A 25,098-nucleotide genomic window follows, 5' to 3' on the forward strand; every position below is an offset into this window, starting at 1 on the left:
CACACGGAAGGTTGTAGCCGGGAGACCCCTCTCAGGCCCCTGTGTGCAAAAATGGCTCAAGGCAGCTGCCCACGAGCACATGGTGCATCCACAACAATACCGGGCCGTCCACAGTACCTGGAGTCTTGCGAATGGGAGGTAATCTGCCGCGCTCAGGTCAATCCAGGCATAGATAGTTTATCAGTGGGCCACAGGAATATGGTGCAATCGGGTAAGCCCTCCGGAGGCGATGGGCATTGTCAGCACTGGGCGGCTCCGGCGGACAGCAGGGCGCTGGTAATCCTTGTTCTTTGGGACACGCCGCCCCATCACTAAGGCACTAGGGCGATGCCTTTCTGAGCCATCCCGTAGACGCTACAGCCATGAAAGATCACAGCTGAGATCAGCAGGAACTTAGCCAGTTTGAAAGAGGGAAGTGCTGGTCACTGTACCAAAAGGAGGGTTCTGCGTGCAGCACTCTTCTCACCACGTTGCGGCCGGACAGGGAAATTGCACGCCACTTTTGCCCAGGGAACAGGGAGTAGCATCTATGGGCTCCCCTCAGTCGAACACAGTGCTTTTCAAGCACTGGGTGAAAACACACACTCTAATCCCTGGGACAAAGTGCTGGGGCACACCTTGAACCTGGGAGCAGCCAAGCAACATTAGCCCTTTGCTGGCCCCCAGGAGAACACTTTGATGGAACACAAAGCAGGCAGCAGAAGGCAGGCAGACCAGCGTTACCAAACCAGTATTTCTAATGGCGATCTCTCCTGGCAGCACCACAGTCCCTTGGCAGAACAGAGTCAGGGAGCAACTGGCAGCAGGGCAACAACAGAGAAGAAATCCAGTGAGTCCTTTAGGCCACCCGGCACGTAGCAGGCAGCAGGGCAACAGCAGACGAGCAGTCCAGATGAATCCTTTAAACAGGGCAGCAGTCCTTCTGACAGAGGTTCAGTTCCTGATCCAAAATGTGCTTTGAAGACATGGTGTAAGAGCACCTGTACTTATACTCAAAAAAGTCTTTAATGTAGGGGGTGACTTAAAAGGAACCCTTTCAAGTGTACAATAAACCCTTTTCAACCCAGCCCTGGCTCCAGATATCAGTAAGTTGTGACCTGCCCTTTGTGTGAGGGCAGGTCACAACCTATTGACATGTAAGGTATGAACAACCTCTCCCTCTCCCAGCCCATAAAGACTATCAGTATGCAGACGAATGCAGATGTTTCCCCTGTCACACCCAGCCCTTCCTGAGTTGTGGCTGTCTGGAAAGTATGCACAAAATGTAACTGTCATTCAGACCTAGATGTGGATTGGAGTCAGGCTGCAAATCACATAGAATTATAAGCACCAACAAATGCCTGCTCTCCAAACGTGGCATTTCTAAAATAGCAATGCAAAATCCAACTACACCAGTAAGCAGTAACACTTCAAACATGGCAACGCTACTCCTCTCAGATCAGGTATTACTCCTTAAAAGTATATAAGGGAATTCCCAATGCTAACCTATGACAGGAGCTGCCCTTGCAGTAGTGACAAATAAAATAGGCTGTTTGTCGCAACTAGGACATGCAACATTCAAAATATCTCCACGAGTCATCACCCAAACTTACAACCACCGCAAGCTAACATGAACTGCTGCAATTTACGACCCTATTGATACTCCTCCGTCACCAATATGTCTTTCTTCTGAAAGGTCTGGACATGGGCTCAAGGGACTGGACTCTGGGGACTATATAATCTAGAATAGGATTCTACTTCTCCTCACTTCCAATGAGCAATCATCATCGTCGCTACATCTGATCCAGCATCTGACACTCTTACTACTTTTCTGGATCCGATGAATCTTTTTGAAAGTTCTGAGGGGTGAGGAGAAACACAATCAATTCAAATCAACTTACAGTGCAACCCATTTCGTCACACATTGCATCTTGGAGGCTAAATCAAACTTCAAAAGGTTTATTACAAGTTCAAAGCTAAGCATATGTAAATGAGTCTCAAAAACATACTATACAAATACAGAATTGCCAAAGGTGAGTTAAAGAGTTAAATCAGGTTAAAGCTCATTAACATGAGACATACCAATACCTCAGTAGCAGCAATACAGAACATAAGAACCAATATTTGGTGCTCAGAATCCAAGCTTTGATTCTCCTGCCTAACCACTGAATCTTTAGGATGTAGGAAACCAAGAATTCTCTAATTTAAGGTGATAGGGAATGATTCAAAAGTGTCAGCATCACAGAAGCGTCAGTAGATGTTAGCTACATTAGCCAAAGCAATGGAAATAAGTGGTCTGTACCTCTCTGAGAGCCTACACTAAAGTTTGGCAGATGGGGTTACTCCGTCACCAACGTGACGGATATCCCATCTGCCTTATTGTGATGTCTATAGGATATTATGGAATCGTAATACAATGACCAGGATATCCATCACGTTTGTGACTGAGTAACCCCATCCGCCAAACTGTAAATCAGACCTTCAGTCTTTAAAAGTCTGCTCTAGTTAAAGGGAAAAGGGAATCTGAATCGCTAACTAGCTAAAACACTCTTATCCCACTGAAATTCTGAGAGTTTACATCACTGCCAGTAACTTTCCATGGTCTGTACACAGTTGTGAATGGTATCTTCTCATTAGACTTTCTTCTTTCGGTCCAAGCATTAGGACGACCTTCGATCAGTCTCAGTAGCCAGGAATCTGGAGGGGAGTTGTTCCTCACAACCCCTCTTTAACACTCCCCTTTCTTGGCAACCTGTATTCCCATACCCCTTAATCTACAAATAACAATAAGCTTTTTATTAACTGAAGACTTCTGCAGACACACCTGAAAATAGAGAAATATGCAGAAAGAGCAACATTTCCACACTGAAGGTTAAACACAGAAAAAGATTTCAGGCCTCAACTCCAACTAACTTAATACAGATCTCAATTCACATTCAAATACATGGTTATGCGTACATTTCACATAAGTACTATGAATTGGGAATAACTATAGAAATGTCATTTAAGTGGATTATCATAATATTTATACACCGAATAATACTACATACATGTGATTTGCATAGGGTCACTCTACATTTCTACTTAAGGATATACTTCCTTTCATGACCTTCAGCTCTCTTCGTTTGCATGAATACATTTAAGCACACATTATTTATTTTATTGAGTACATTTCATTTCTTCTTCTGGATTGCAAAATGGCACAGCCAAGTTGTGCTCTCTCAACTCTATAAATCTCCTGCAAACACTGATCTCTGAAGCACAAAGAGGCAGTTACTACCTTATTTTTCCAAGCTCTCCTGTTTTCATCCCATGCACAGACTCTGACATTTTTATAAAGTACAACATAGTGCAGAGTCTATAAAAGTGTAAGAATATGTTTCGCGGATGCATTCTAAGAAAACAGCTTGCTAAATTAAAACACTCAGCAAAGATGGGATAGCTGGGAAACCTTGGAAGAGAACTTTACCTTTTTGCAGACGTTTACAAGAGTTTTCAGAAGATTTATCAGTCATGTCCCATAAGGAGTAAGATATATATATATATATATATATATATATATATATATATATATATATATATATATATATATATATATATATATATATATATGCATATATGCATATATATATATATATACATATATATATATATATATATATACATATATATATATATATATATATATATATATATATATATATATATATATATATATACATATATATATATATAACAAAAAACAAACAGCTCAGGACCATGTGTTACACCATAATACAATAATATGTAGTTGGACAGATTCTTACTTGCTAAGAAGATTTTGGAGGTTTAAAGAAAAAAAGAAAACAGGTTTTGATAACTATGAATATATTTTCTAATAATTATATATCATAAGCTCAAATTTCCAATGGAAGAGAGGTGTTTGAAGGTTTACAGAAAACTGCACTTTTGAGGTTTAAGTATGTTCTTACCTGTTCAGCTTTAGTATTTATTTCAAAATAATTTTGCTTTCAAACTTTTAGTGCTTAGAATAAGTATGAAAATGCAAAACATCTGTAAGATACGTTTAACTTGGAAAAGTACTGTCTTTTCCTAACTGATGGATATAGCACATGGGGTAAAGTACCCCGTGTTGTACATTAAAAGGTTATTGCAAGTCACTGAGGAGCTCCATGACCATACAGGGGAACATGGCCAAAGACCGAGTTCCTTTAAAAGGTTATGGAACTCTGAGATGACTTGCAATATACTGATCATGAATGGCAGAGGGGTACTTTATTCCTCATAATATATGGTCACACCATCACCTTTCCCACAATCCACTTACATCCTGGGTGTGCAGCTCATTCATATGAAAGAGGGATCATGTTTGCAAACATGAAGAATAAATAAAGAAACATGAAGAAAGATTCTAACTTTTCTACAATTACCTAAGTGATGCAAAAAAGAAACATGTTCCCATAAGTATCTCCTTACTGCTTGTCACTGTACAGCTAAAAACACAGAGCAGAAGAAAGAAAAGCATTTTTTTTGTTATTTAAACAGCTGCTTTAATTAAGCTCTGTGACCTGACCTGTCTTTTTCCTTGACTGCTGACTCTAGAAGCAGCATTGTGACATTACAAATCAAGTTATTATAGTTGAATGGCTACGTCATTTCTTTATAACAGGCGATGGGTGTGTCACAAGTTGCCTATTTTAAAGAAGTTAGAGACTTTTTTATACTGGGATTACAGAATCTTATGTATTATAATGAAATAAAGGAAGAAGGATGAAGAGGGAGTAGATCTCAATTTGATGGTCTATATTAACTTTTCTGTATAGGTCAGAGGGTAGCTTGACATATCGGCGACATGGACTGAAGTGTCAGGCAACCTGCTCTGCCTTGGATTGTAGTTCCCTACCTTGTTCCTCTCTTGTTTTATCTTTCCATCTATTTAATTGACAAGATTGGATAGTTATATTCATTGTTCTCCTACACACATCATTGGGGAAAGGCAGTGATCGATTTTGAATGATTATTGGAGTCAATGTGATCTCCCCTTTAGATAATGTAATCCTTTTCAATTGCATTGTTTTGGGTTCGAGCTACCTTGGGTAATTCTGTGATTAAGAAAATATCATGTGAGATCCCTTCTATCTGTTAGCTTTTACAGGATCTTGTTGTTCACACTTCCTTTCACTCCCTTGAGTTTATTGACATTTCCATTCACCAAGTGTCTTTTACCATGGATTACGATCAAGTTAGGCACTTATCCCAATGTTTCTACTGTTTCTTTGTTCTTTAGTGATAGATAACTTTATACTTTAATTTGGCAGGGATTCTGAAATCCACTAGGCCAATATGCCTAGATTTGTTTATTTCTATGAGAACTATGGGCCAGATGTAGTAAAGAAGCATTTTGCGAGTTGCAAATAGCGAGTCTTAGCGACTCGCTATTTGCAACTCGCAAAATGTCATGCAGAACGGTGTCTCAGACACCGTCTGCGAGTCGGTATGGGGTCGCAATGACCCACCTCATTAATATTAATGAGGTGGGTCGCAAATTGCGGCCCCATACCGACTATGGGCACTCGCAAACATGGAGGCCTGCTGTAGTCAGCAGACCTCCGTGTTCGTGACTGCTTTAAATAAAGCAGTTTTTTTTTTTTAAGTGTAGCCCGTTTTCCTTAAAGGAAAACGAGCTGCACTTAAAAAAAAAAACGAAACCTTTAGTTTCGGTATTTTTTCAGGGCAGGGAGTGGTCCCTTGGACCACTCCCTGCCCTGAAAAAATGTTTTTGGGTCCAGTCACAAACTGGAAGGGGTCCCATGGGGACCCCTTCCAATTTGCGAGTGGGTTACCATCCACTTGAAGTGGATGGTAACTGCAACACCATTTGCGACCGCATATGCGGTCGCAAATGGTATTGCATACCACTAGGAATCGCAAATAGGAAGGGAACACCCCTTCCTATTTGCGATTCTGAAATGCATTTTGCGAGTCGGTCCGACTCGCAGAATGCATTTCTGCATAGGAAAATGCGATTTGCAACTCGCAAACGGCAGTTTTTGCCGTTTGCGAGTTGCAAATCCTTTCCTACATCTGGCCCTATATGTGCTAAAGTCACCTCTGTTTCGGCACCGTGGCTATGCACATATTGCCCAGTTTAATTCAGGCACCTTCATAATTTCTGCTTGATTTGTTTTATATCCCGTTATTTATGTCCCCTTGCCATTTTTTTATATATTGGGCTGGAATGGTTGAAACAGTCATAGGCACTGTTTCTCATTATTAACAATGAGAGCCTATGATGTTAAATGCAGGAAAAGTGACGCATCGGGACGGATACAGCACTTTCTTGGAAATATGCCCATAGGTAGCATATTTACAAGAAAATCCTGATGCGCCACTTTTCTTGCGTCACCCCTGTCCCACCTAACAACACCATGGTTGCGCCATATTTACAATACGGCACACCATGGCGGTCATTAGGACAATAGTGGCAACATTTTTGATGCTCTTGGAGCACTTTGCTGCTACACTAGTGTCACAAATTTATGCTAGTGCAGCAAAGCACAGGGAGGCCCATTGATTAAAATGAGTGTGTCTTTAACACCTGCTCTGAGCAGGCAGTAAAAATGACTGACAAAATGGTCCAGTGAAATGTTGTAAATTTCACTGTGCCATTTTTTAGGGCCTCCCTGCGTCAGAATGCCCCGTGCATACATTATACCTGATGCAGGCATATTATGGCGCAAAGGGTCGCAAAGTGGTGCAGTGCTTGTTAATATGGCGTGGGGGTAAAGCCACCTTAGCGCTGCCTTAGCGTTAAATAAAATGACACTATGGTGGTACAAGATGGCGCTAGGGGATTGTAAATATGCCCCATAGCCTTTTTTATAATCTTGCTGTGTTTTCAAATTGTAATTAGACTATCTGAGGAGTGACTCGTACTGTAAACTGAATCTCGACTGTTACAGTCGGAAAGTTTTATGGCTTTGCTAATGCTTTCACTTCCATACAATGTTTGATCGCCAAACCTATGTCTCATCTACATTTGATTTTCCACTTGTTTTTTCAGAACCAATTATTGCACCTCTGATGTGGGGATTTCAATTTACTAATTGATCCTTAATCATAGCGTTGATTTGGTGGTTAAGTGAAACTTCTATATTACTGCCTTCTCTCTCTTTAAATGTAAACATGTTCGGAGACTTACAATGTCTTTTCTGGTTCGGTGCATTCATATGTTCTTGCAGTTACATCTAGTTGTATCACTGCAGATAAGTGGGAGGAACTTTTCTTTATTCTTTAGGTCTCTTTGAGATTCCTTTGTTTACCAATTATTTTGAAAGGGGGGCAAGAGGATGAAGTTAAGCAGGATGTATGGGCATCCTCTTAGCAACTTATGTCAGCAGTGTTTACTATCCAGTGATGATTTCAAATCAATTCAGTAAACTTTATTCATTTTTTCATAAAATCATGAAAGCGTACATTTCATAAAACAACAATGTGCCGCATTAACCATGCATCAGTTAAAAATACATCAAATAAAAACAAAAAATCAGTGTTAGGATTAGACTAAAATTGCCATCATTGTCCTACTGGGTTAGATCCTGAAATGCCAATACTTAATGGCTTACAGATAGGACACTGGAAAGAAAACGGGAAAAAACACAATTTAAGTATTGTTAGCAGCTGTAAGATGAGATATGCAGGTCTAATTTGTCTGAAATGCTCAGGAATTCAAAGAGGCCTGATATACTTGTGTCGGAGATTTGAAAACTTTGGACAAACAAATAATATATGCAGGGTGTCACAAATCGAGAAGTTATCACAGTTACAAACAGGCAAGTTAGAAAGTGTATACCATGCCCCCTTTGGAAAACATCCAACCTAAGACATGTCAGGCAACGGCGTTGCCTACTAGGCATGTTCAAAGGACTGAGAGCATTCCCCATTGGGTCTGTATCTAACCACCCCTGTTTGGCCACTGTGTAGGTCTCTCATAAAGAAAACAAGAACCTGGCCCACCCCAAGGACCCAAGGTTAGACCAAGGCTTATCTCTGTTAACACAGTCAAAGGCAGAGCTGAATCCCATAAAGGCAAAGTGGAGAAAAACCCCTTTTGCACTTGTGTATTTATATATCAGGAGGTGAAAATTTGAACTCTGCTCAACTGTGCCTCTACCGGGTATAAACCCATATCATTCAGTGATGAGTTTTTCATTCTGATGTACCCAAAGGGTAGTGAGAGTTGCTTGTAAGTGGGAGAAGAGATAAGTTATAAAATGTTTGTAGGGACCTCTTTAATGTATAAAACTGGGGTAATGGCAAAACAAGCCAGAGCAAAGGGTTATGGTTATGGTTAGAGCGTTTTTAAATGGTGGCGTTCACCAACGTTTGGTGTTGTAGGACTGTGAAAATGTTTGTCCAATAGATTCCATTGGTTAAAGAACTAGAATGTGCAAAAGTTCCTGTAGGTAAAAAAATATAGGTTTTCATTAATTTCCTATATTCAGTTTAGGAGCTTGACAGCATAGTTTAAGAGAAGGGGTATTCCAGGTTTTTACCTCCAGGATGACTAGTTTGAAGTGCTAAATATTTGATTGAAACAGTTTCTGACTTTATAATAGGATTTCTTTTTTTCAAGAAATTCTGGTTTGTTTGTATAGGGTGATTCGCAGGCAACATTTTTTTGCCTTTAATAAGGTTTTATTCTGTACCAGGGTAAATATAATTTCCTGAGGGGTGGCAAAATTGAATAATATTTCTTTAACCTGCTTAGAAGATGAGCGACTGCATTTTTTATAAATTGGAAGTGGGAAATCAATTTCTTCGGAGTCTCTAAAAATTTGGTACTCCATAGTCTATACTTGGCTGAATCAGTGTATTGACCACACAAGTTCTAAAATCTTTTTCAAGAAAAGACTTATTGCTCATCGAGTTTTCAGGTCAAAAAAGCATGTTTGCTAATTTCTGAGACGTGGGTCTCGACCCATTTTAGAGTAAATGTGACTTTCAAGATTGCGCATAATGGTAGCTGCAGCAGGATAATGGGTAAGAGAAACTGGCAAATGCCAGTTATTTATATGTACTTTTGGCTTTTGGAAATACCACTGCTTTAGCTAGATTCCGGTTAAATAATTAGCAGATATCCATCTGTGGGTGACGAATTGACTATCAGACTGTCTAAACTTTGTTCTTCAGTGAGGTGACACACTGGTACGCTGTGCATCATCAGTGTCCTTGAAGAATCCAGTCTCCATCTGGTGAGGTATGTTAGCCAACAGTCACAGGTAGATATTAAAGAGCATAATAATTAATTAAAGACCTAGGCACTCAATGTATAATAATGTAGTATTATACAAGAAATCTAACAAAGCACAATAGAATAATTTAATGATTAGTAGACCAATCACTGAGAGAAATTGAATTGATTCAGTCCAGCAAAGGTTGAGTTGATTGATGAGTCCATCCTTTATTGAAACAGTGAAACAAACACCAACACCAGCCAACACGTGTTTCGTCGTGGGAGTGGGTACTCCCCGTGACTTTATCAAGGCTGTAAAGAACCCAACATATGAAATATATGTAAATTAAGAATAAAACATATCCAAACATATCAACATATATTGTATATCAGAAAATGGTTAACATTGCAAAAACTACAGCAGACCACAGAGCATAGGTTGTCAACTGTACATTACTGTACATACAAAATCCAAGTCCATGAATTAATTATATAATAAATGTTATAACAAGTGTTTCCATAGTGAAATTCACAAACATCTCAGCCCAGTGTGACGAGAGGGAAAGAAAAACCAAGGCAACACCCACAGTCAACCAAATACCAGTGAGAAGTAAATCTACTCTATATATGACTCATCTCAGTGTCACCAAAATTAAAATATATCAAAAGCCTAACAACAGTCTCTCCAACACGTGTAAACCCCAGTGAAAATTGTCATACCTCTATTCAAATAAGAGAAACGTATTATAATGTTAACTCCCGATAATCATGTGCCGCATCCTCTGAAATTAAAATAAAATACGAGGTGTAACAAATAGTAAACTAAAAATAAAAATAAAAGTCCGGTGCCTGTTAGTGTCAGCAACAAAACACCTACCCACTTACGGCCATCCGACCATGTCGATGTGCAGTTATAAATGAGTATATGCAGCGTCTCTGATAATAGAAGTAATATCGAATAAACCATCAGCTCCACAGAGCAAATTACAAACAATTTACACAACATCTACGATTCCGTATAGCACCCATATTATTATTCTATATACCTGATCCTTGTGTTCATTTTCTATATGGACCGGAGCTGCGATTAGCAGTTCCGATCATAACGGCCATTCTGTGAAACCCGACTGAATAAAATTACGTCAATAAATAGCTTGCTATTAAGCTGACGCGCGTTATACTAACACGCAAGCGCGACTCGTCAGTGTACGTTCCAATCTATTGGCCGATTACGGGCGCCATCTTGGAAAGATGAAATTCATCCAAGTTACTACCACAAGTATATTAGATCAGATCAAATTAATGCCTGTACTTTAAAACAAAACATGAGTCAAAAAAGTCCAATACTTTGTACACACAATCAATGTAACCCTAAGATATCCTATGATAGTATATCGTTTTCAACAATAATTTAAGAAAGTTTTCCAAAAATCACAAAACAAATGTGCCCTGGTTCCAATCTCTCCCGTCAAACCTGGCTAAGATGGATAGATATAAACAGGTAACAATTTTATCCTCTAAAAATTATCATGACAACTATGTGATAATTCAATACAGGCAAATGGAGAAGGCTATGTAGTATACAATTATTCTGTGTACACTTATACCCTGCCACATATAATCAAAGTTCATTGCATACTAATTGTCTAATACAAAGTTATCCTAAGCAGAATTATTACTTAATTCCTCATTATCTTTAATTAAGTGATCATATCTCCGTGAAAAAGTAAAAACTCTACCTCTAGTGTAATCTAATTCGTCCCTTTTAAGTTTGCGGGATTTTCTGCGTGTTACCTCTAATTGATGTTGACTCACAATCTGATTTAATATATTGTAGTTTTTAGAAGTTGCCTCCTCCATGTGCATATCTTTAATATCAGTTTCCAAGATTAAGATTTCCTGTTGTAATTTATTAACTTTCCTCTCCGAATTTTCTATTAGGATATTCATAAGTTTCATGGAACTCGAAATTAATTCCTGTTCCCAAGCATCTAATAGATCCGGGTCCAAGTCATCAAATGTAGGAAATATGTGTGATCTCAAACCTCTTGGAATTCTATTGAGTTTGACATAGTGTTTCAAAGTGGCCCCATCCCACCACTTAGAAATCTCTTGCTTTTTCAGCCTCTCTAGTCTTATAAATTTGTCCCTCAAACCAATTCTGGTACCTATATTGATGTTAGATGAGTGTGCTGTCTGCTTGGAACCCAAATCACCAAACAGATCAGCCGCAAGTTTTTCACGATCCATTGTAAGAGTCTCAAAATAAACACCTAAATAAAGGTATATGGAGCCGCTAACCCCTATTATTATATATCAAATAGTATCAACGGGGAGAATTAAATGGGGAAAGAAAAGCGCTCACAACAGTACCAATCTAAAGTTAACAAAAAACAGAATACTGTATCGTTGGTGCTCCCGGCCTCAGAGGAATCTCCCCTACCCCCGTAAGCTGTGAAAAACACAGCTATAATTACTAAATAATTAAAGACCTAGGGACTCAATGTATAATAATGTAGTATTATACAAGAAATCTAACAAAGCACAATAGAATAATTTAATGATTAGTAGACCAATCACTGAGAGAAATTGAATTGATTCAGTCCAGCAAAGGTCGAGTTGATTGACGAGTCCATCCTTTATTGAAACAGTGAAACAAACACCAACACCAGCCAACACGTGTTTCGTCGTGGGAGTGGGTACTCCCCGTGACTTTATCAAGGCTGTAAAGAACCCAACATATGAAATATATGTAAAATAAGAATAAAACATATCCAAACATATCAACATGTATTGTATATCAGAAAATGGTTAACATTGCAAAAACTACAGCAGACCACAGAGCATAGGTTGTCAACTGTACATTACTGTACATACAAAATCCAAGTCCATGAATTAATTATATAATAAATGTTATAACAAGTGTTTCCATAGTGAAATTCACAAACATCTCAGCCCAGTGTGACGAGAGGGAAAGGAAAACCAAGGCAACACCCACAGTCAACCAAATACCAGTGAGAAGTAAATCTACTCTATATATGACTCATCTCAGTGTCACCAAAATTAAAATATATCAAAAGCCTAACAACAGTCTCTCCAACACGTGTAAACCCCAGTGAAAATTGTCATACCTCTATTCAAATAAGAGAAACGTATTATAATGTTAACTCCCGATAATCATGTGCCGCATCCTCTGAAATTAAAATAAAATACGAGGTGTAACAAATAGTAAACTAAAAATAAAAATAAAAGTCCGGTGCCTGTTAGTGTCAGCAACAAAACACCTACCCACTTACGGCCATCCGACCATGTCGATGTGCAGTTATAAATGAGTATATGCAGCGTCTCTGATAATAGAAGTAATATTGAATAAACCATCAGCTCCACAGAGCAAATTACGAACAATTTACACAACATCTACGATTCCGTATAGCACCCATATTATTATTCTATATACCTGATCCTTGTGTTCATTTCCTATATGGACCGGAGCTGCGATTAGCAGTTCCGATCATAACGGCCATTCTGTGAAACCCGACTGAATAAAATTACGTCAATAAATAGCTTGCTATTAAGCTGACGCGCGTTATACTAACACGCAAGCGCGACTCGTCAGTGTACATTCCAATCTATTGGCCGATTACGGGCGCCATCTTGGAAAGATGAAATTCATCCAAGTTACTACCACAAGTATATTAGATCAGATCAAATTAATGCCTGTACTTTAAAACAAAACATGAGTCAAAAAAGTCCAATACTTTGTACACACAATCAATGTAACCCTAAGATATCCTATGATAGTATATCGCTTTCAACAATAATTTAAGAAAGTTTTCCAAAAATCACAAAACAAATGTGCCCTGGTTCCAATCTCTCCCGTCAAACCTGGCTAAGATGGATAGATATAAACAGGTAACAATTTTATCCTCTAAAAATTATCATGACAACTATGTGATAATTCAATACAGGCAAATGGAGAAGGCTATGTAGTATACAATTATTCTGTGTACACTTATACCCTGCCACATATAATCAAAGTTCATTGCATACTAATTGTCTAATACAAAGTTATCCTAAGCAGAATTATTACTTAATTCCTCATTATCTTTAATTAAGTGATCATATCTCCGTGAAAAAGTAAAAACTCTACCTCTAGTGTAATCTAATTCGTCCCTTTTAAGTTTGCGGGATTTTCTGCGTGTTACCTCTAATTGATGTTGACTCACAATCTGATTTAATATATTGTAGTTTTTAGAAGTTGCCTCCTCCATGTGCATATCTTTAATATCAGTTTCCAAGATTAAGATTTCCTGTTGTAATTTATTAACTTTCCTCTCCGAATTTTCTATTAGGATATTCATAAGTTTCATGGAACTCAAAATTAATTCCTGTTCCCAAGCATCTAATAGATCCGGGTCCAAGTCATCAAATGTAGGAAATATGTGTGATCTCAAACCTCTTGGAATTCTATTGAGTTTGACATAGTGTTTCAAAGTGGCCCCATCCCACCACTTAGAAATCTCTTGCTTTTTCAGCCTCTCTAGTCTTATAAATTTGTCCCTCAAACCAATTCTGGTACCTATATTGATGTTAGATGAGTGTGCTGTCTGCTTGGAACCCAAATCACCAAACAGATCAGCCGCAAGTTTTTCACGATCCATTGTAAGAGTCTCAAAATAAACACCTAAATAAAGGTATATGGAGCCGCTAACCCCTATTAGCGCAACAGTGTAAGAATTGAACCCTGATGCACCCCACATTCAATTCCTCCAAACTGAGAAGAGAATGGATTTACCATTAACGTTTGCTGACGATAAGATGAAGTATTTTACCTATCCTTGAACTGTACTACTAATGACAATTCTTCTGAATCTTGTGATTAGGATTCTGTGGTCTATCTTATCAAATACTGCAGAAGGTCAAGTAGCACAAGTGCTCTTAGACCTTTTGCATACATGCGTCTTCGTAGATCATCCAAACCTAAGACTACTAAAATCTCAGTGTTGCTACATGCTGGAAACCCCACCAGACAGGGCTCAGGAATGTTGTTGGATTCCACAAAGACCTATAGTTGAAGGAAAATGAATTTATCAGACAATTTGATAAACAAGGGAGCAATGATATGGGCCAAAAATTATTAGAGATCAATTGATCCGAAGAAGATGTTCTAAGCAGAGGCTCTTGGAACTCATTTACAATTTTAAATAGTTTCTTGAACATGTTATGAGCATTCAGTAGCTGATAAGAGAAATATGATTGTTTAACTACTTTGATTTTTTGGTGGGACTCTTTAGCCTTTCCAAAATATTTCCTTTTCAATTCCTTGTAATAACAGCTACACCACTGGCATTCTATGTGACATAGTTCTATTTTGCATTTAGCAAGCTCAGATGAAAATCATGGCCTATCCATCCTTCTGGTGGACTTAGGGGGAAAGTAGACAGGATGTTATTTTCTTTTTCATGCATTTTGTTTCTTCTTTCCATTAATCGCCCATTCCACCCATCTGCAGTGGCCTGTGCCTGTTGAGTGAGCCTCTGCTACCACCATGCTTCCATTTTACCAAATCTGTCTGTACAACCACTGAGCTATTCCAGAGTGCTGTGTGCCAGACTAGATATTGTCAGCTTAGGAGGTGTTGATAACTTACTGACTGCCACTGTCGTAACCTAGTTTCAGGCTTTAATCGTTGTGTGTGTTGTGTCCTAACCACGATGCATGCGCGAACTGTATGACTCTAGAGAATTACGTACTTTCTACATGCTCTGACCTAACCGGATGACACGCCTTTTGTGTGCTCCACTTAAAACTAAGAGTCATACAATGCATACCATTTCCCTACCTGGTCTTTTTATAAATAAGAATTATACAGTATGATGTGGAGAGGGGCACAGTGCAACTCCTTTTGGTTCATGGCGAGGAACACATTTTGATCACAATTTAATACTTGTGGTGTGATTTAAAACGGGGCGGGAGGTTCTGTAGATTTAAGAAGTTCCCCCAAATTAGATAAAGTACTTCGAGAATATTGCTGGAGCGCTCCAGTAATGAGTAGGCATTAAATCCAGGGCTTAAAATTGAAACTGTGTTTGAGGTGGAACATCTACATTCCACTACTTACTTAAAAAAGTATTTAACACAACACCTGCTCCGTGACCTAACCTCCCTCTCCTTGTCCAGATCCTCCTCTGGCTCCTGCACCCCCCCCCCCCCCCCTCTCTGGAGCACCGCCCAAGTGATACAATCATACACGGTCCTCCCAGACGTCCTTTGCAGTTCACAACCCACCTCAGTCTCCCCTTCCCCCCCTTTTTGCAACCCATACCTTTCAGCGTGGGTCCTTGTGAGACGAAATTGCAATACCAAAGGAAGACTCCTGCCTCCATACTGCCTGCGAGTGCACTGCGGACCCTTTAAATACACTGACCCTCAACGACGGGGGAAGCCACGCTCAGGGGTCTTATAACCATAAGAGGCGAGCATGCCCCGGAACGCGGCCTACATTTAGTGTACGATGTCATCTTTAATAGCATAATGCCCCACGACCTGCGCCCCATACCCACCCCTTCCCCCCGCTGTACTTGTCCCTCCATCACTATTGTTAGTTACCCTTCCAGCCGCCACCATCTAATCACTGTTTGTAAATGCTGTTGAAAATATCTAGTCTACCCAGTTTCATACGAGACGAAGTTTGTACGGCTTCCGAACTACAATGTACGGGAATTATCACCCTTTGTCTATTAACGCTGTATCAAACTGTGTTCTTGCTATTTATAAACAATAAAAAAAAATTAAAGTATTTAACATGTTCTTGCTTTTGCCTTTGTTATGTTATTATTTCCAGAGAGCATCGTCGTCCACCAGCTACGGCTGAACTCCAGATGAAGAGAGCAATGTTTGCTGAATCTTTAGGACAAGCAGCATGAACACCGCTTCAGTGGCTCACTGGTGCCTGTCTTCGAGGCTGCATCCGGACACCAGCGGAAGAATTCTCACTAGCATGACACCCCCTCAAGTTCAGAACAGTGACATTGTCATACAATACACGGTAACAAAATGACACAATCTGTCTCAAGGGGGAAGGCAGCACCGCCCTGCACATGGGCAATGTGGAACAGTCTTGATTCTAGTCGTTTTCTTTCCATTATACGTTAATTTATTTTACAGTAGACATTGTCGATCCCAGGTGATGTCATCAGTTCTCTTGGCACCAGCCGTGAAAGCGGTGGCCATGAAAGCCTCCAGGACGGATCGGCTGCTGATGCTTTGTAAACAAGAACGCCACGTTCGTTCTGCTGCAACTCAGTCCACCCGTGGTTGCCACAGGATACGTCTGTATGACGTAAGAAAACAGAATAGTGCTCTTAAGTACTTGGATCAGAATTAAACAATGAACGGATAATGTGTATGCTAAATTACCTTTCCATTGTTTCACACTGCCTATTAAATTAGGAAATCCAAAGAAGTATGTAACTTAATTTTGGTGTTTTGTACCACGAAATCGTGCTTGGGCTATCTAATGTGTTGAAAGAAACATTTCTTTTGCTTTTGTTTTTCGGTGGCAGTCTTTGACGTGGCTTGTTTATAGACTAATCTTTTCAAATCTGCCGCACAAAGTAGAGATCAAACCTATATTTTAGTAAAGGGTTTCTCAGAGTCATTGATAAAGAGAGCCTGGGTTTGCGCACACATTAGCTCGAGTGTTTCACACGCACTACAGACACAGTCTGTATGTGACGGATTTGCATTTCGCAGGCAAACGCTGTTTCGCTCTTGTTTGTCACACACGTTTTGGCTGCTGGTTCAGGTATATTATTTACTCTTCTCAGGAGACGTAATTTGATTTTTCATTTGCATTACATGTAAGTAAAGCATTACAGCTAAAGAAGCAGATCTTGTATTAGGTGGGGCTTTGAACGACATTGCCGCAGTCACACCTCCATTTTGTCCAGTCAGTGGCTTAGAGGGGAAACCAAGGGCCTCATTTACGGGGCCCTAGCGCCACCAGAGAAGCGCTTTTTGTGACGCTCCAGTGGTGCTGTGCAGTGCACCATATCTACAAAGCGGCATTAAGACACTTTTCCTGTCTTACGCAGTTTTCTGCAGGTCAGGGGCGTGCAATGGGTGCTGCTGTGGACGTACCCACGCAACACTCATTGCTTTTTGATGCTGCCTCAGATTTACGAGAAATCGTAAACCTGAGGCAGCACCAAAAACTAACGCCTCCCCCGGGGAGTCTTTAGAGTGGCGCAACGAGGAGAAATACTTTTATTACTACTCGTTTTTTGCTCTTTCTAGGTGTGCTGCATTCTGCAGCACACATAAAAGGAGCAACTCACCATTAAGGATTGTTTTTGTGCAGGAAGGTGTCACTTCCTGCACAAAAACAATCTCCCCAGCAACGCAGCCATCCTTGAACCATTTCGCAAGAGTGGCTGCATTGGCGCTAGACAGCTAATTTAGCACCACACATGGGAAAACACAGGTATGCACTGTATTCTTTAAAAGACGGCGCATGTAGCTTGGCGCAGCAAGATTGCTTGTGGCACTGCGCTGCACCATTTCCTTGTAGATGAGGCCCCAAATGCTCCCACATGTCATGACCAGCACAGCTCTTCTCACAGGATGGACAGTACCCTTACACATTATGACATATAGAACTGTGGATGATGGAAGATGGAGAAAGGCAGGTCACGGTAATTCATAGTTGCAGTAAATAAAGTATTTTGAAATAGACGTGAGGAAAATGTAATCCCGGTAATGGAAGATATTGAAAAAGGCTGTGCAAAAGGCAGTAAGTCTGAATGACAGCAATGTGCACGTTTGTGTAACCCTTCCTGCACTGTCCAGGGCTATTTCAATGTGTAGTAAATGATGCACAAGGAGTGCGACTTGCACCTCACACTGTGTGCGAAGGGGCTCCGGAGGAATTCAGAGCATCCCTCCTGCCAGGAAGAATGCACATTTTGTGCATAGACAATGTAGTACTTTGTGGTTTTCGTACAATCAACACTGATTTGTTAAAAATAACTGATTTTTTAAAAGAAGTGTGTCTCGTATTTGTCTGGCCTCTCTAACCAGTCTTTCAAAATGCACGGCCCTACCTGACATTTCTGGGGCAATTTAAGACTGATGCTAAGACAGAACCTTTTCTTAACTCTAACACGGTACTGCTCTAAGACAAGGCCTTCTTATCAACACCGTTTGCGCACCTCAAATGATTTAAAAAAACAAATGCTAAACCGTCTGGTATCATTGATAGACAGCACGTTCTGCAATGCAAAGGCGAGCCTCTGACAGGAACCAGTCAAGTGGCGCCTTTGATGGCACTGGACTGTTCCAGCACATAGTTACATTCTTCCTGGGAGTGACATTAAGAATGACCCACTTCTGGGAATGCTTGTTATGGCTAATATGTAACAAACGGTGCTATGCAGGCAAGTGGCGACCCTTATTCGTGAGTCAAAATAATGTATAACCAAATCTATGAACAAGAAGTCACATGCATGTGGAACCTTCAAGCAGCTTAGAGCGCTCTAATATATAGCTGATTAGTTAAGGAACAAGGAGGAAAGATTTCCAGGGGCGACTATTCTCAATGGCGAAGGAGCGTCCCCCCCTGTCTGAACCAGCAGCAGATAAATACAAGCATTTCCAATCCAATGGGTCTCGCGTTTGCTCGAGTTAGAGCTATTAACTTTGTAAATTCCTTACTGGACTTTTCTTGCCACATAATTTGAAAATGAAAAGTAAAACAGTTGACAAAATCGAGCCGATTCAAAGTGCCACGGCCGCCATAAGCGTGAGCGTGAAGGAGAGACACAAAAGCAAAAAGAAGTTTCCTCGCAGTCAAACGTATTGGAAAAAGTGCAATTATGAATATAACAGGGTTGATGACCTAGGCGGTAACAAAACCACCCCAAGAAGGGACAAACATAAAGCATTTAACAATGATAACAAAGGATTTTTGAAAGGCAAGCCATGAACGAGTGATAGTGATGGGCGTGCAGTGGGTGTAATTAAAAGGCCACAGACAGATTACAACAGGCCAGAGCGCTTCCGTGCTTGACCTAAAAACGATAGTTGACTATTGTTTTATTTTTATGCAGCTAGCTCAGCCAGCAGTGTCGGGAGATGCGGAGCTGGGCCACAGGAGGTGGGAGGGGGGAGAGGAGAGAGAGCGCCTAAGTGCACATGTGTGTTTGGCCGGCTGTCTCCGGCCTGCCAAACACACATGCGCACTTAGGTTTCTCCAGCCCGGCTGTGTTTAACCTGGCCTGGAGAAACTGCACAGACCCTAGTAGGGTGTGTCAGAGCAGCAGTCCAAGCCACTCAGACCAATTCTGGCGCTGCTTTCATGCTAAGTTTAGTTTGAAAGCAGTGCCAGGATTGCTGGGGAGCCTGTGCTGGTGTCCCATTGAGCACTGGGACACCACATCGGCGGAAGAGGTGCGACGGCCGAGGCTACGACATCTGTGAAGGTAAGTTTCATTTTTTAAATTTTTTTATTTTCTCCTCTCCCAGTCCACCCCGTTCCCCCCTTTGTGATTTGCGGCAGCCTCTGCTGAAGATTTCCTCATTGTTATGCAATAGTATAAAGGTGCTGAGGCGAGTATACATTTCCCAAAGCTCTAAAGGTAGGGTCTTGAAAGTTGATAAGTCAATAAGGGTTGAACTCATAGGCCCTCGATCCAAGTGAGGTGGTGAAAAAATGGAAAAATCTGTGCAGTTTGCACTTGAAAATCCTCCATGAAGACGTCTGACAAGATTATGAGTCAGCTTGCGATTTTAGCACATGCAGTATTAGTGCCTGCAACTGCCCAAAGTAATTTTAAGTACTGATACTGCAATACAGTTTTCAAACTGAAGAGCCTATGGCCATCATCACAAGTTAAGGGCTAAACTCTGAATCCTGTGCCAACTTTTGTTTGCATTACAATTGCAATTTTTTGTTAATTATCACACTCTGTTTTTCTCTAATAGATTTCCAGCCGATCAAATGTTTCGAAATTCATCAAGCGAACAAGCTAAATAAAAAGGCAAACTATTAGGAATTTGGTGTGTTCAAAATGATTCTGCATATTATACCTCATTTCCTGTAAAAACTGAGCATAGAAAGTATTTAACAGATGTGGTAAATACCTCATACTGGGGTAATGGTACTTACCACATTTGGAAAATACCCCGCCCTATTCCATCCAACTTGTAAGGAGGGCCGTAATTATAAATTTTGCATGCTGTTCTACCTCGCAGTATCACTAAGTGCCTTTGCAGATGGTTCTAGCAGTCTTATTGGAGGACACAGCATGAGCTGCATTCTGTGCTCCCCTCTGAAGACATTTTTGAGATAACCATGGTGGATGTGCAGATATGCAAGGTATATTGGCTTACATGTGGCACTTCTGATCGAATACGTAATTATTATGTATAGGGAAAGGACTAGGGTTTGTAATTTAAGGTATGCTTTCATTTTCACTCAGAATCCAAAGATAGGCTTATCATTTGCCACAAACAGGAGTGTTTTCCGTCAGATTACCGCCATTTACTTCTCCGCCAAGCAGGCATACACACACCGAAGAATTGGACTCATACCAAATACGTTGCTTTTTAACATTAATGTGATCCAGTTCTCAATGGAAATAATAAGACCGCCAGGGTTTCCCCCGTCTAACATGCAATGCTCACACTGGGCACTACAGTTTTGCTGCTCATGTAACCCGTCATGTCCTTGTGTGTACTAATGCCTGTGCAGTTGCCCCTCCTCCGTTGATGTAAATCCGATAAAACAATGAACATGTTTCAAGAGAGTGTGAGATGGAAAGACATACCTTCCTCTACCAGTTCATCATCATAGTCCATACTTGAGGTATGAACTGTTCACCCACAGCCTGGATGCAGAGACCCGTCTCGCCTTCATCAATTTTTTTTTATGTAAGGTTCTCCTCTCCATAATGCTAAACAAATAAAGCAACCCCCTACACTATTGTTCTTTCTTTTATTTCTCCTTAGGGAGACAGACACTACCTATTTTGGGAATTCCTATTTTTCCATGCAGACTCTCAGCCAGGCACAGGTTTACGTTTATTCAGTCCTGTTGGCTCCAGACCTGAATAGGGGCGCCTGTATCAGTAGAAATGACATGGTTGACTACTACAGAGTTTATTGGCCATGGCTAAGTCGACTGTAGGGACCTTTGCAAATAGAATTATATCTTTGGGACAATATGTATTTATTCTCTCCTTCACTATTTCACCACTATGGTGCCTCTGCCTGGAAAAAAGCAATTTTGACTGCCCTGTGTGAGGATGTAGATATGTGTAGTTTGCTTTCTTGGCACTTAACATCATGGTTCTATAGAATTATGACAGAATTTTGATGTGAAACTCCATAAATGGAACAAAAGATAGGTTACTTCATTCTTGTAATGTAATTAATCCTAGTTGCTGGCAAAAACAATCCTTGGTCATTGGTGCTTAAGGGCTGGATCAGTGTGGATGAGGTTATCTAGCTCCTACAGCACTTGTGTCCAGGGTTGATGAGGGAATACAACTATTTAATTTGGAATGCTACAAGGTAGATCTATGTTAGCTTTTAAGGACTCTTTTCATCTTCAGAGAGGTGTTTCTCTGATCCATGGTGCAGAATATATAAACAGCTTTCCAGAGCAGATGGCGCTGTGTGTGTTACTGGGGTAGGGGTGAGAGCAGATGGCGCTGTGTGCAGATGGCGCTGTGTGTGTTACTGGGGTAGGGGTGAGAGCAGATGGCGCTGTGTGTGTTACTGGGGTAGGGGTGAGAGCAGATGGCGCTGTGTGCAGATGGCGCTGTGTGTGTTACTGGGGTAGGGGTGGGAGCAGATGGCGCTGTGTGCAGATGGCGCAGTGTGTGTTACTGGGGTAGGGGTGAGAGCAGATGGCGCTGTGTGTGTTACTGGGGTAGGGGTGAGAGCAGATGGCGCTGCGTGCAGATGGCGCTGTGTGTGTTACTGGGGTAGGGGTGAGAGCAGATGGCGCTGTGTGCAGATGGCGCAGTGTGTGTTACTGGGGTAGGGGTGAGAGCAGATGGCGCTGTATGCAGATGGCATAGTGTGTGTTACTGGGGTAGGGGTGAGAGCAGATGGCGCTGTGTGTGTTACTGGGGTAGGGGTGAGAGCAGATGGCGCTGTGTGTGTTACTGGGGTAGGGGTGAGAGCAGATGGCGCTGTGTGCAGATGGCGCAGTGTGTGTTACTGGGGTAGGGGTGAGAGCAGATGGCGCTGTGTGTGTTACTGGGGTAGGGGTGGGAGCAGATGGCGCTGTGTGCAGATGGCGCAGTGTGTGTTACTGGGGTAGGGGTGAGAGCAGATGGCGCTGTGTGTGTTACTGGGGTAGGGGTGAGAGCAGATGGCGCTGTGTGTGTGCGCGCTGTGTGTGTTACTGGGGTAGGGGTGAGAGCAGATGGCGCTGTATGTGTGCGCGCTGTGTGTGTTACTGGGGTAGGGGTGAGAGCAGATGGCGCTGTATGTGTGCGCGCTGTGTGGGTTACTGGGGTAGGGGTGAGAGCAGATGGCGCTGTATGTGTGCGCGCTGTGTGTGTTACTGGGGTAGGGGCATTGTTTTGAAAAAGGGGGTGGGGTGATTGTTCCCCCTCTAAGCCCTGCCCCCTCTAAGCCCCGCCCCCCGCTGTCACTTCAGTGCGGCCCTCGGCCGCAAACCATACTGCAATTTTGGCCCCAGAGAAAAAGTTTGTGAGTACCCATGATGTAGACCAAAGGCAGGATTTTATGGTGACCTTTGTGTGATATGCAATCATAGTTGTAGAATGTTTAGGCCTGTGCTCTTTTTATAGGATGACATTCTACCTTTTGATTTATTGTTGCTTTCAGAGATAATATAATGGTTGTTTTTCCGTACAGTTTGTTCCACTGTTGCAAGACCACTATTCATGCTGACATTAGTTGTGTGCCACTAGAAACACACAGGGCCATATTTATACTTTTTGACGCAAAACTGCGCTAACGCAGTTTTGCGTCAAAAAAATTAGCGCTGGCTAACGCCATTCTGAAGCGCCATGCGGGCGCCGTATTTAATCAATGACGTTAGCCGGCGTTAGCCGCCGGCGCTGCCTGGTGTGCGTGAAAAAAAACGACGTACACCAGGCAGCGCCATCGTAGGGGGATATGGAGCTTGGGCGCCAAAAAATGGGGCAAGTCAGGCTGAGGCAAATTTTTCGCCTCAACCCGATTTGCGCAATTTTTTTCGACTCCCAACCCCCATAGAAATGACTCCTGTCTTAGCAAAGACAGGAGTCATGCCCCCTTGCCCAATGGCCATGCCCAGGGGACTTCTGTCCCCTGGACATGGTCATTGGGCATAGTGGCATGTAGGGGGGCACAAATCAGGCCCCCCTATGCTACAAAAAAAAAAAAAAATTACTTACCGGAACTTACCTTAATGTCCCTGGGATGGGTCCCTCCAGCCTTGGGTGTCCTCCTTGGGTGGGCAAGGGTGACAGGGGGTGTCCCTGGGGGCATGGGAGGGCACCTCTGGGCTCCTTCCGAGCCCACAGGTCCCTTAACGCCTGCCTTGTCCAGGCGCTAAAAAACGGCGCAAAAGCGTCCGTACGTCATTTTTTTTGACCCGCCCACTCCCAGGCGTGAATTTTGCCCGGGAGTGTAAATACGGCGCACATGCCTCGGAGTCAATTTTTTAGACGGGAACGCCTACCTTGCATCTCATTAACGCAAAGTAGGTGTCCACACAAAAAAATGACGCAAACTCCATGGACTTTGGCGCTAGACGCGTGTAACGCCAAAGTATAAATATGGAGTTAGTTTTGCGTCGGAATTGCGTCAAAAAAAACGACGCAATTCCGGCGCAAACAGAGTATAAATATGCCCCACAGTGTGTCAATTGTGGTGGTTTAGGCTTAAAGTATTGAGAAAAACGTTGCGCCAATCGGCAAAAAGTAGCAATATATTTATATATTTCAATATGAATTTTAAGAAATGCAAGCCTTTTTGGGGGATAGAAAGTGCTATCATAATGTTTTGAAGTGCTGAGTCCCTCATTCTAATATCAGGGCTGATAAAATACATTTCTTGCAATGAAAACATGTAAAGAAAATCACGCAGTAATACCGGCAGAAAAAAGGCAAATGCCAAAAATATTCATTTTTGTCAGCCAGTTGAAGAAGATCAAAAATATATAATCTTTACATAGTTATGTTCAGTACATGACTGGATAATAGTTTTTGAATTTACAACAGATTTGTAAATTGATTGTCTAGCCATGTACTGTTTTGGTATTTTGTTCTCATTCCATCCACTGACAAAAATAAATGTGTTTAGCATCTGCCTTTCTGTCTCTTCTCTTTCTCTGATGCCAGTATTCTGCATTTTTAAGTTTTCATCGCCACTGGAAGATTATTTTAGTAGCCTAAATAACTTTATATAAAACATCAATAGCTGAATAAAGTGTGCTGTACATTCTGCACTCGCAAACAGTTTGTCTGTTGACTGGTTAGCTGCCAAAACAGCTTTTCTAATTGTTTTTAGCGTAGGGTGTCATTATGTTCACATTTTTGCCAGAGTGCCACGATTCTACAGGGTAGCGTTCTAGTTTTAGGTCTGTTGCTGATATTCCATGTTTGCTTGCTGGAGAGATTGCATTTCTCCTCTCTGCAGAGTGGGATCATGGATCTCACTGTTCCTCCTTCCACCATTTCCACAATTTGTTGATAGGGTAATGGCATATGACCATACATTCGTTCTAGAAGTGGACTTGTGCTGTTTTCTTTCATAGTTAATTATACATTACTTTTATTCAATTCACAGATTTTTGCTAAGTCATTGGTAAATCGTCATTATGTTATTCACTTTGTTGTAAATACTTGTAACTAAGGACC

At 41.3% G+C, this 25,098-nt stretch overlaps 1 protein-coding gene across 3 annotated transcripts in view; it reads left to right on the top strand.

Moving 5' to 3' along the window:
• FILIP1 (filamin A interacting protein 1) overlaps positions 1-16,679 on the top strand; it is a 602,420-nt gene extending 585,741 nt beyond the window's left edge. For all 3 annotated transcript variants that reach the window (XM_069235665.1, XM_069235667.1, XM_069235666.1), the window contains one exon: positions 16,059-16,679. Coding sequence is in view for 2 of the 3 variants with exons in the window: in XM_069235666.1 (XP_069091767.1) it covers positions 16,059-16,099 (41 nt within the window). In the remaining variant the exon portion in view is untranslated. The remainder of the gene's footprint in view (positions 1-16,058) is intronic.
• The last annotated feature ends 8,419 nt before the right edge of the window (positions 16,680-25,098 follow it).

Source organism: Pleurodeles waltl, chromosome 5, assembly GCF_031143425.1.
Source record: "Pleurodeles waltl isolate 20211129_DDA chromosome 5, aPleWal1.hap1.20221129, whole genome shotgun sequence".
NCBI classification, from domain to species: domain Eukaryota; kingdom Metazoa; phylum Chordata; class Amphibia; order Caudata; family Salamandridae; genus Pleurodeles; species Pleurodeles waltl.